The 13,322-nt window shown below is 38.6% G+C and overlaps 1 protein-coding gene across 5 annotated transcripts in view; it reads right to left on the bottom strand.

Annotated features, from left to right (window-relative positions):
- Positions 1-13,322, bottom strand: part of AGBL2 (AGBL carboxypeptidase 2) — a 76,491-nt gene that overhangs the window by 19,932 nt on the left and 43,237 nt on the right. For all 5 annotated transcript variants that reach the window (XM_056801757.1, XM_056801758.1, XM_056801759.1 and 2 more), the window contains 2 exons: positions 5,527-5,645; positions 2,399-2,465 (listed from right to left, as the gene is read on the bottom strand). In XM_056801757.1, coding sequence (XP_056657735.1) covers positions 2,399-2,465; positions 5,527-5,645 — 186 coding nt within the window. The remainder of the gene's footprint in view (positions 1-2,398; positions 2,466-5,526; positions 5,646-13,322) is intronic.

The raw sequence follows: 13,322 nt of genomic DNA, 5'->3' as shown, positions 1-13,322 counted from the left end.
GGTGCAGACAGGCAGAATTAGACGGATGTGACAAAGAGCATACTGACAATGACCCTAAAGGGTCAGGAGTCGGCTTGCCATTTGCTAGCTGTGTTGGAGAGGGTGTGCTTGTTCAGGTACAGGTTGGTTGTACTCTACACAGATGACTTTTAATGAAGACTCAAAGCAGAGGGCAGTTAGGTTGATGGAGAGCCAGATGAAGACACAGGAGGTTCTGGATTCAAATCCAGCCGCAGACACTTACTAGCCCTATGACCCTGGGCAAGTCACTTAACACCCATTGTCTAGCCTTTTCCACTCTTCTGCCTTGGAACTGATATACAGTATTGATTAGTAAGTAAAAAAACAAACAACAAAACACACCTTAAAGAACTTGACAATGGTGTAAGTATCCTGTAGTATGACGACTATTAAACTATTTTGTTGCTCTTAAATCTCATTTTCCATGTGTGGAAGCATATTAAAAAAAACATTTTAGTTCAAATGAAAATATTAAGTAATAAATATTTCTCAAGTCTAAAGTTCTCTCCAGACAATTTTCCTTCTTTGTCTCAGGCTTAACCCCTTTCTTTTTGGAAAGTATGATATTACTTTAGAATGTTATGTTAGAGACATAACCAAAGACACGAGAGGACTCTTGCTAAATTAGAAATGCTTGGATTTAGAATAATGATAAATCAATTTAAATGATTCTCTCTTTTGACATTCTCTCCCTTGGTAAGCTTATTCATTCCTCTGATTTCAGCTATCCCAGGACAGATAACTCCCCCTTTCATATATTCACTGGGCATTTCTCATTAAGACTTCAGTTTCACATCCCTAACTGTCTGTTAGACATTTCCATCTAGAGGTATCATAAGTGTTTAAAATTAAAATTTAAAAGGTTCAAAGTGAAACTCAGAGTATTTTCCCCAAACCTGCTTTCTTCCAAACTTCACTTACTTCTGAATGAATGAGAAGTTGGAAATGATAAGGTTGGACTTGTCAACTTTGGTATTAAATAAATTTGTATTCCCATTGTAATAACTGATGATGGATTCAAACATTAACTCTTCTCGTTTTAAAAATTTAAAATAAATGCCTGAATATATTGTTGGTGGAATTGAATTGAGCCACCATTCTGGAAAGCAATTTGGAATTATGCCCAAAGGACTTTAAAAGAATGCATGCCCTTTGATCCAGCAATACCACTACTAGGTTTGTAGCCCAAAGAGATAATAAAAAAGGGTTGGACAAAAATATTCAAAGCCACACTCTTTGTTGTGGCAAAAAACTGGAAAATGAGGGGGTGTCCCTCGACTGGGGAATGGCTGAACAAATTGTGGAATATGACGGTGATGGAATGTTATTTTGCTATAAGGAATGATGATCTGGAGGATTTCTGTATGAAATGGAACAAGGAACCTCCGTGAACTGATATTGAGTGAAGTGAGCAGAACCAAGAGAACACTGTACACAGAAAGAGAAAAATTGTGGAATGATTAAATGTAATGGACAATGATCCAGGACAATCCAGAGGGACTCATGAGAAGGAATGCTATCCACATCCAGATAAAGAACTGGGAGCAGAAATGTAGAAGAAAAACACATGATTTATCACTTGTTTATATGGGTACGTGATTTGGGATTTTGGTTTCAAAAGACTACTCTATTGCAAAAATGAATAATATGGAAATACACAGCAAGTGACAACATTTGTATAACCAGTGGAATTGCTTCAACAAGCAATTCAACAAAATTCAACAAGCTCTAGGAGTGGGGAGGGTAGAGGAGAGGGAGAGAAAATGAATCATGTGACCATGGGAAAGCATTTATAAATAAAAAAATAATAAATGCCCGGGGGCAGCTAGGTAGCTCAGTGGATTGAGAGCCAGGCCTAGAGATGAGAGTCCTTAGACATAGTCTAGCTATGTAACCCTAAGCAAGTCACTTAACTCCCATTACCTATCCCTTACTGCTCTTCTGCCTTGGGACCAATATGCAGTGTTGATTCTAAGATGGAAGTTAAGGGTTTAAAAATATAAAAATAAATGGCAAGCTGGAGATGGGAGGCCCTGGCTTCAAATCTGGCCACAGTTGCTTCCAGCTGTGTGGCCCTGGGCAAGTCACTTAACCCTGTTTGCCTAGCTCTTCCCACTCTTCTGCCTTGGAACCTATACTTCGTATCAATTTTAAGACAGAAGATAAGAATTTTAAACATATATATGTATATATATATATATGTAAATGGCAAAGCAAACTATGTTTAGATTATAAGTAAGGGGATCATAATGTCCCCTGTTGTAGTATGCCTTAGGAACATGAGGAAAAACCAGTCAAAGGCTCCTGTCTACAACAGTGACTAATACTATCGCGTGGCTCACTTTCTTGGGTTCAAAGCTCCATCTCCATTTCTTACCTTTTCTACCACATCAAGTAAATGAACAGGAAGGCCATCTGAGAGGGAGCTGTCTGAACCACTTGTACTGTTTAAAAAAAAAAAGGCAATGTTATTTGGAATCCACCCAGATAGAACACTTGCATATTCTCTACTAGAATAATTCTGTTACTATTTGTTCTTGCTTTCTACTTTCCATTACTTGGGGATCTTTGAAACCCGCAGAAACACGGCTGATCATTTGAGACTTCACAGGTTAACAGAGTTTAGGGCTAGAAGGGACTTTAGGAAACACTGAGAGCAAAGCAGAGGTCCCTGCCAGCTACCATTACTGCAATACTCCCCAAATGCTGCCCAAACCAGATTAAAATTAAATTGGGAAAGGTTTAAAAAACACATAAACTACAACACAACACAGACAATGTTAGATTGTGCTTTTCCAAGTCAATAGTGAAAACTGAGGGGCACAGAAAAAAAGTCCCTTGCCCCACGTCATCCGATTTATAAGTAATATACTGAGGGTTTTAACTTTGGTCTTTTGACTCCGAATCCAAAGCTGTTTTAGTGCGCCATCTCCCTTAATGCAGTAGACAAATCTGGATGGACCAACCAGCAGCTCAGGCCATGACGACTTGATACGAAGGGGACGTGCAGAGTGGAGGACCTCAGGGCAGAGAAGCCAGAGATGGATGTCCTACAAGCCCCTCAGATCTAAGTGGGGGTGTCCACTCTGTCTACTTGACATCAGCCAGGTGGATTTCTAGGGCATCCAGCTTATCTTTCCCTAAGACTTTTTTTACCTTGGGCAGTGGCCCAGGAATGGCTAGACTCTCGCACCCTCCTTACCAGCCTTCTGGTCCTGCTGTACCTTTTAAAAATCTCTTGGCTCCAGGGGTAATACAGTGAGGTGTAGCAATGGACAAAAAGATGAGGAGGAGAAAGCTCAGAAACAGCACATGACAAGCATTCTAGCTGGGACTTTAATTGAATCCTGGGCTCTCCTTTGTCACATCATTCTACGGCTCCTATCAGACTTGGGCTGCTGTTATACTGGGGAGGAAGATAGCCCTCGTCCAGCCTCACTAACACCTTTGCCAAATTGTATGGGGAAAGTGAGAAAAGGATCCCTAGTGACCTGAAGCAATCCATTTCCCCACCTCCTGGACGGAATCCCTGGGAAACACTCCTTTCTTGAAGACATCCTTTGAGCTAAGGACTGAAGATCATTTTAGAGTCTAGAAAATGTGATTTTAAGAAACGTCTTTTTTAGTTTGGGTGGGAGAAGAAGCTAGCTGGAGAATGGTAGTTTTCTGATACCAGGGGGCCTCCTATAGTGTGGGGACTATATTTCCTAGTAGGCTTAGAGGATCACGTGAATGCCTCTTTGGAAGATGGTGTCTTCGTGAATTCTTTTCAGTTATTCTCAGGCATCATTCTGTTTCACTGTTCTTGCCCCCAAATGTCATTTATCCCAGTTAAAAACCCCAACACCTATGGAGTCATAGGAGTCCCGAGTTAGAGTTCTGTTTAGTTGTGTGTCTGTGGGCAAATCGTTTAATCTCTTTGAAACGGATCCTCCTCTTAAAACAGGGATCCTACTCACTGCAGCACCGCTTTCATAAGGTTGTAAGAAGTAGAGAAGCAAACGTACGAGAGCTTTATAAATCTTGAATTGGTATGCTCTTGTTATTTCTTTTTATAGCGGGGCATGGAATTGGATCAGCAGCATCCGTCTCGGTCCCCTACGAACAAGGGCCTGTAACTAGGTTTGACTGGAGAGCTCCCAATGCCACATGAACCCCCTACAGGAGCAGGAAATTTCTTGAGGTCTCTAATGATTCTCAAGACCACGTTAGCCAGAATGTTTTGATAATAGAATAATGATGGCTATTTGGAAAAGTGCTCTTTGGTTTCTGGTCCTTCAGGTCAGACTCGCCCTTCCTGGATCCCTCCTGCCTATGTGCTAGTAGAATAAAACCTTTTTACACCGTTACTCTGTTAAGGGAGAAGACAAACCTCTCATTCTTGAGCAAGCCCTCGAGGCTTTGTCCATGGAAGAATCAGGCTGCTTATTCTCATTATAGATTAGAGAAAGAACATGCTGTTTCACCTTGTCATGAATAAATTTCTGATTCCTATTTGGACAACTTAAAAATCCCGCCATCCCCATTTCTTTCAGGATATGGATGAATTCTGATCCAAATAGCCCTTCTGCTTAGTTCCTTTTTACATCCCTGTCAGGACTTTTTCTGAACTTTCAGAGATCACATCTGTGACTGGATAGAACTCAGAACTGTGTCTGGGAGGCTACAGACCACTATCTTTAGCACAACAATGCACTTTTCTAGAGTATTGGAAGTTTACCTAACCCTTTTCTCACTACAGTCCCATGCTTCAGCTTAAAAGGGAGTCTTCTCCTCTGACAGATGAGGGAACTGAGCCTGAGAGACAACACGTTGGCTCAGTCTCTTGACCAACGAATGCTGGAGCTGGATCTAAAAACCCTGCCCGGCGGAACTCGCTCAGTCTCCACGATGGAATCATGAAATAGAAAACCTCGCTCGTTCTTTCCTTATTTGTAAGGCGTTGGAACAGATGATGTTCTAAGTCCTTCCCAGGCTCTCCATCCCTTTCAGCTCCTCAGCAAAGAGGAACATGGGAGAAAAGCCCTGGCAACCCCTTCCCATTTCATACTGTTGACTAGCAGCCTGGGCTAACGATTTCCCAAGTGCTTCTTCCAGAAGGAACATGGGACGTTACCAGTAGTGGTGTCTCTCAGAGAATGCCCAGACACCCACTACAGGCGCTATTCCAGCTGGGCCTGTCCCTGGCTATGCCCTGGAACTTGGGGATTTGCAACAAGTTGCTTTGCTGGGGAGAGTATCAACATCTTCTTGAATAAGCCTTTGAGATGGGGCGAGAAGGGAAGGTTTAAGGGAGTTTTATTCCTATCTACAGGCTGAGAAACTGGGTTAATGACTTCTTAACTAAGCACCCTGGAATTCTCCAATTATCCTTCTCCCACACGTTTGAAATGGCTCTTTAGTATTTGGGGGCTTGTTGGAGGTTCCTGTTTTGACTGAGAGTCAAGGCAATATAATAGAAATATAAATAACTTCTCTTGTTTTTCTCTGGATGGGATATATTACCTAGATTCGATGTCAGACAAAGAGATGTCACTCCAATTGCCATCAAAGTCCATTTCTTGTCCAAGTTCTGAGAATTTCTTAAAGATTTCTTCTTTAAGCTCTGTTAAACACTGCGTGAACTATGGGACAGAAGGCAGTAAGATTGAATGAGCTAATATATGTAAAAATAAAATGCTAGTTATTATCATTCTTCTCTAGGAGTTGTAAAAAAGTTATTTTTGGAAACTTGGAAAAAATAGCAATGCATCAAAATAAGCACTTTGACAAATCCTTTCACAAATTTTTCCTGGAAATAAAGTCATGCCAGCATTTTGGACTATGACTGTTCAGATGTTTATCAAACCAAGAGTACCAGAGTTACTGAAAAGGTAATTAGAGGAGAAAAAGTGAAGAGTTGCCAGTCCAGAGTTTATCGGATGACAAAAAACTGTCATAATGAATCTTCATTCAATATTTCATTTTGTCAACATTTTTACCAGCACCACTGATACAGATTATATTCCTGTTTAAAATTTGCTAGGACAATCTTCAAGAGTTTCTCTGGACAGGCCTTGCTATGTGTCCTTGGGCAAGTCACTTCATCCGGATTGCCTAGCCCTAGCTGCTCTTCTGTTTTAGACTGGACACGATTTTTCATATACAAGATTAATTCCTGTATATTAGGGAGAATTCCTATGTGTTCCTCTGTCTGGAACCTGTGTCAGAGATACCACTAGTCTGCTACTTTTTGCATTTTCTTTGTTCTTGGGAATCCAAAGGAATATCTTCCTTTTTAAAAAGATGTTTAATAATTGAAGGGGGCATGTTTCCTGTGCATGTTTCTCATTATGTGGGGAACAGGAGGGGTGGATAGGTTAATGGATCTCTCTTAATTAGCTATCACCAATTAAAGATATCTTGAGATGGTCAAGGGAGAGGCTGAATAATGAGCTCCTAAAAATCTATTTATTAGATTGCCAAGCCCAGCTAGGGTTGTCCTTGGTCATAAGAGACAACCATGGAAACCTATATCCCTTTGTTGCTTATGATCCCGACCCAACAAAAAACTGATATATCAATGAACTTACATTCTAACCCCCAAATCAGTCTCTCAAGAGAATTTTATTTTATTATTTTATTTTTTTCTCAAGATAATTTTAATCACAATAACACCAAGACAGAAGGTTTAAAAAATGCATCCCTCCTGCTTACTGGGTGGCCTTTTTTCATTAGCCAGTATCACCTGATATTTCTTGTGCTACTGATATATGGATTTTTACATTAAAAAATGAGGCTACAGGATAGATCAAGCCAGTGTTATTATTCTTGCTTATATCACATTTATCACATTTACAGAATGTAAATCTTGAAATTTCTCAGACTTGTGAATGTTAAAAGTTTCCACATTGAGGAATCCTCCATTGGAACAAATTCCCTACTGGAAACATTCCCCATTTTGATGTGAGAACTCACCAGGATCAGGACCTCTACTCCACCCATACTTAAGACTGCTTTAGGAGAGAGAACTCCTTGCTAAACAATGAAAGTACTTGGATCCATGCTTATGATGAGGCAGGGAGTTCTTTGAGCCAGGCCTGTTTTTTAGAATTGATACAGTGGGATGCTAGGTACCTAAAAGGGTCCGGCAAGTTTTCTCTTGTTGGGATTAGTTGACTCAGCTGTGTTTTCTCTGGTTCAGACTTACTGAGGAGATTAGTAGACTTAGCTGGAATTCAGATGGGCTGTCCTTTAGGAAACATCTACTGTGATTGGTAGATGGAAGAACTTAGGGGAGGTGACATAGGAAAAAACCCCCTATATAAGAAAAGGGATCTCTTGAGCAAGAGATCCTGTGAGGCTTGGAGATCCTTGGAGATAGATCCTTTTGGAGGAGGCCCTTTGAAGATCTCTTGAGAAGAAGTCCCTTGGGAGGCTGACTCTGGCTGGAAATCCCTCTGGGGAGACTCTGTTCCCCAGACATCCTTGCTTAAGACAAATCTTGTGGTGAGTGATAAAAAACTGACTGATTCTCTCTCTTAAGACTCAGGCCTAGGCCATGTTGGCTTGAGGCCCTTCATACTTATACCTTTTCTCTCTCGCTCTCTTTCTTTGATTACTCATTGTATTATTAATTAAAATCTCTATAAAACCCAGTTGACTTGGGTATTTGAATAATTGGGAATATTTCCCTGGCGACCACCTTATATTTGATTTAAAAAACAAGACACTATAGTGAAACATATTTTCTGCGGTCAAATTTACTCACCCTCTCTTATATCTATCACAATTTATATCTTCCACCATCTTAACTCACTATAGTTTACAACATCAACCATTTAAAATCTTACAGTTTATGGCTCCCACTCTTTTAACTCTTACAGTTTAAGCCATATACCATATTTTAAATCTTACAAGAAGCAGCTAGGTGGCACAGTGGATAAAACCCTGGGCCTTGATTCAGGAAGATCTGAGATAAATTCTGGTCTCACATTCATACACTTCATGACCCTGGATAAGTCACTTATCCTGTTGCCTTGGTATTGTCAACTGTAAATTGGAGATATTGATAGTACCTACCTCTCAGGGTTGTTGTGAGGATCAATTAGATATAGTTACTATATGACTATATATGTCATATACCTAATAAGTGCTCACTTCCTTTCCATTTACTTATTTTATGCTGAAACTACAACACCCATTTAGGGAGCTCTCGTTGGCAGGAGAAACACTTGTATTGAATAGGTTTTATTTGAATTTTCATGATTTTATCACATAATGAAGCACTGAAACGTTGGACCAAATAGAACATCTGGACTTCACCAGCAGCTGTTTCTTTGGGCTATTAGAGCTGTTTCTCAGGACATTTAAAAAGGACAATTGTGTGCCTTCTTTAGGCATTCTCTGGTGCGACACAAACTTCTCTCAGATGGAACTAGTTTAACTTCCAAACATCCTGTCCAAGACTCCACGAGTGATGCCCTCCCTATGGAGCCCAGCTGCTGCGGCCTTTCGGGCATGGGTATGATACTTGCAGTGTTCTGAGGGAGTAGGAAAGAAGTGAAAAACAAAGAAGGGAACTTGTGCACCTCGAGAAGAGGAGGCTCAGTCAAAGTGATGCCCCAGCATCCCGAATGTGCTGGCCTTTATCTGCCTGTCGCCGTATTGTGACCACTGAGTGTACAGCTGTCAGGGCTGGGCTTTGACATTGGCTTGTATTTTTTTTTAAGCCCTTACCTTCCGTCTTAGAGTCAATACTGTGTCTTGGCTCCAAGGCAGAAGAGTGGTAAGGGCTAGGCAATGGGAGTCAAGTGACTTGCCCAGGGTCACACAGCTGGGAAGTGTCTGAGGTCATATTTGAACCCAGGAATTGAATTCAGGTCTTCCTGACTTCAGGAACCACCTAGCTGCCTCCAGTGGATATAGTATTGGACCTTAAATCAAGAAGACTTAAGTTCCAACCAGGTTCCAGACACTTATTAGCTGTGTGATCCTAGACAATCGCTTACTCTTTTTTTGCCTCAGTTTCTCATGTGTAACATGAGGATAATAATACCTACCTCATTTGGTTGATGTGAGAATCAACTGAGATATGATTTGTAAAGTGAGGTACAAACATCAAAATATTCTATAAATGCTAGATACTATCATCTTCCTTATTCTTAAAGCATAAATACTACATGTACTCCCCACTATTCAGTAAACCCCAGTGGCTCCCTATTACCTCCCAAGGGAGCCCATTCTTCTTTTGAACTACTCTAACAATTCAAAAGCTTCTCCTTATAAGGAAATCTAACTCTGCCTCCCTAAAATGATGCCCATTGCCCCAGTTTTATGCTTTGGGACCAAGAAGAAAAGGCAATTTCTTACTCTATTTGATACCTCTTTGAAAATGTGAAGATAGTGATCAAGTCTTCTAAGACTTTTTTTCTAAGAAAACTATACACATTCAGAGGAAGAACTGTGGAAATAGAAACAGAAGAAAAACAACTGCTTGATCACATGGGTCGATGGGGCTATGATTGGGGATGTAGACTCTAAGTGATCACACTAGTGCAAATATCAATAATATGGAACTAGGTCTTGATCAATGACACATGTAAAACCCAGTGGAATTGTGTGTCGGCTGTGGGAGGGGAGGGAAAGAACATGAATCTTGTAACCATGGAAAAGTATTCTAAATTAATTAATTAAATACAAATTTCCATATTAAAAAAAAGATTTTTTTTTCTATAGGTTAAATAAACATCTTCAGTTTCTCCAGTGAATCCTTTCATGTTAGGATCTTGAGACCCTTCACCATACAAAATGTCTTCTAAAATGAGCTGGAGAAGGAAATGGCAAACCATTCTAATATCTTTGCCTACTCACAAAGAATTAAATATAACTGAAAAATGATTCAACAACAATAGCCATTTTGGAAAACAAACTGGAACTATACCTATAAAGTACTAAATTGTGACCTTTAACCAAGCTATATCAAGCTTATAGTCAGGCCCATACCTCAAAAAGATCAAAGAAAGAGAAAAAGGACCCATATGTACAAAAATTTTCATAAAATCTTTTTATATTGGTACATAGTAGGCACATAATGCTTATTCTTTGATTATTTATTGAATTGGAAATTACAGACTCTCAGAACTAGCTCTGAAAATAGCTGTACAAAAAAAAAAAACCTGAAGCTTGGGACAGTGCTCCCTCCTGGGTGCAGAGTTCAACTTTAACATAAAACGAAAGGTCAACAAATAGGGTGGAAAAATTAAACAAACAATAAAAAAAGAACCTGACAATATAAAGTTACCATGGTGGCAGGGAAGATAAAAACACAAATTCAGAAGACAATAAAATCAAAACTGCTATATCCAAAGCTTCAAATCAAAATGTGAATTGGTCTCAACTGGAAGAGCTCAAAAATAATTTTAAAAATCAAATAACAGAGGTAGAGGAAAAAAGTTATAAAAGAAATGAAATCAATGCAAGAAAATAATGAAAACTGAGTCAATAGCTTGGCAAAGATAGCAAAAAAAATACTGAAGAAAAAAATCTTTAAAAAAAACAACAAAAAACAGAATAGGCCAAAAGGTAAAAGAGATACAAAAAGTCATTAAAGAGAAAAATTTCTGAAAAAGCAGAATTTGCCAAATTCACTGAAGAAAATAATTCATTAAAAAAGTAGAATTGGACAAGCAGAAGCAAATGAGACATCAAGAAACAATAAAGCAAAATCAAAAGAATGAAAAACAAGAAAATGTGAAGTAGTTCATTGGGAAAAAACAGCTGACCTAGAAAATAGATCAAGGAGAGATAATTTAATAATTACTGAACTCCCTGAAAGCCATGATCAAGAAAATATCCTAGAGATTGTCTTTCAAAATATTATAAAGGAAAACTGCCTTGATGTTCTTTAGAGCCAGAGGGTAAAATAAAAATTGAAAGACTCCACCAATTATCATCTGAAGAGATCCTCAAATAAAAACTCCCAGGATCATCAGCCAAATTCCATAGCTCCTAGATCAAATAGAAAATATTGCAAGTAGCCACAATGAACAATTTAAATAGTATGGAGCACAATCAGGATAACACAAGATTTAGCAGCTCCTAAATTAGAGGACTAGAGGGCTAGAAGTATGATATTCCAAAGAGAAAAGAAGCTAAGAGTACAATAAAGAATCACTTACCCAACAAAAAAAATCCTTCAGAGGAAAAATGGATATTTAATGAAATTGAGGACTTTCAAGCATTCTTTTTTTTTATTATTTTAATTCAAGCATTCTTGATGAAAAGGGTCATCTTTTTATCGAAAATTTGACTTCCAAATAAGATTCAAAGGAAGGTAAAAAGGAAAGAGAAATCATGAGGGATTCAATAAGTGTAAACTGTTTGTATTCCTACATGTGAACATGATACTTGTAATAACTAAGAACTTTATCATTATTATGGCAGTTAGAGGGATGTATGGGTTAAATATTATGGGATGATATTAAAAATAAAATCATGAGAAAGAAAAAGTACTAGGAGAAGGGGGAAGGTAGAATGAGATAAACTATCTCAAATAAAGGAGGCATGAGAGAGCTTTACAGTAAAGTGAAAGATGGTGGTTGGGTTAGGAAGAGAATACCTGAACCTTACTTTCAAAAGAACTGGCTCAAAGCAGGAACACACTCAACTGGGTATAGAAATCTATCTTACACTAGTAAGGGAAAGGATAAGACAAGGTGGGGTGGTTGATAAAAGGGAAGGTGGACTGGGGGAGGAAAAAGTCAGAAGCAAAACACTTTTGAGGATAGACAAGGTGAAAGAGAATAGCATACATGGAGAAAAATAGGATGGAAGGAAATACACAGTAATTATAACTGTGAAAAAAAGTCAGCAAGTTTTTTTTTGATAAAAACCTCATTTCTCAAACATGTAGAGTACTGAGTCAGTTTTAGAAGAATACAAGTCATTCTCCAACTGATAAAAGGTCAAAGAATATGAAAGGCAATTCTCAGATCAAACTCTGTATATCCAACAGGAAAAATGCTCTAAATCACTACTGATTAGAGAAATGCAAATTAAAACAACTTTGAGGTATTATCCTAGACCTATCAGATTGACTAATATGACAGAAAAGGGAAATGAGAAATGTTGGAGGGGATGTGGGAAAATGGAGCCACTGCTGTTGGAATTGTGAATTTATTCAACCATTCTGGAGAGCAATTTGGAACTATGCCCCAAAGGCCATAAAACCATGAATTCCTTTGACCCACCAATACCACTGTATCCCAAAGACATACAAAATAAAAAGGCAAAGGACCTGTATGTTCAAAATTATTTATAGTAGCTTTTTTTGTGGTGGCAAAGAATTAGAAACTGAGGGGATACACATCAACTGGGGAATGGCTGAACAAGTTATAGTATATGATTGTGATAGAATACTATTGAGCTATAAGAAATGATGAACAAGATGCTCTCAGAAAAAAACTTGAAAGACTAACAAGAAGTATAGTTAAGCTGCAAAGTAAAATGAGCAGAGCCAGGAGAACATTGTATACAGTAACAACATTGTACAACAATCAGTTTGTGAATGGCTTAGTTATTATTCTCAGCAATATAATTCAAGACAATTCTGAAGGATTCATGATGAAAAATACCATCTGCTTCCAGAGAAAAAACTAATAGAAACTGAATGCTGATCCAAGTATACTTTTTAAAACTTTTTTGTTTGTATTTTCTTTCACATCATGATTAATATGGAAATGTTTTGCATGACTGCATACGTACCAAATCAAGCTGCTTGCCTTCTCAAGGAGGGGAGAGGGAAGGGAAAGATGGGAAGAATTTGGCATTCAAAATTAAAAAAAAACTCAAATGTTAAAAATTGCTTTTACATTAATGGTATTAATAGTTCAGCGGATGGGTGAGTCTGTGAATAAGAATCTTAGAGTCCTAAGATTTGTAGTTGAAAGGGACCTTATGGGTCATCTAATCTAAGTCCTTTTTTTAAAAATGAGGAAATTTCTAAGAGAGGAAGAGGTTTACCCAAGGTCAGATAGGTAGTAAATAGCAGAAGCAGGATTTTAATGGGGGTGAGGATGTTAGGCATAGAAAGGAGAGGGATAGATACAAAATATATTATCAGAGCAGAATTGCCAGGACTGGATATGGGGAGGGCATGACACAAAGAGGGTCAAGCCTGAGTTTTCTCAATGATTGGGAGAAAGGGGATGTGATATCATCAACAAAAATAGGGAAATTGGGGAAGCCAAGTTTTGATGGGCAGATGAGTGTAGTTTTGCACATGGTGTATTTTAGGTATTAGAAGAACATTCGTAATGCAG

This window comes from Monodelphis domestica, chromosome 6, assembly GCF_027887165.1.
Source record: "Monodelphis domestica isolate mMonDom1 chromosome 6, mMonDom1.pri, whole genome shotgun sequence".
NCBI lineage: Eukaryota > Metazoa > Chordata > Mammalia > Didelphimorphia > Didelphidae > Monodelphis > Monodelphis domestica.
Note: the sequence above shows the minus strand (reverse complement) of the source record. Positions and strands in the feature narration are given on the sequence as shown.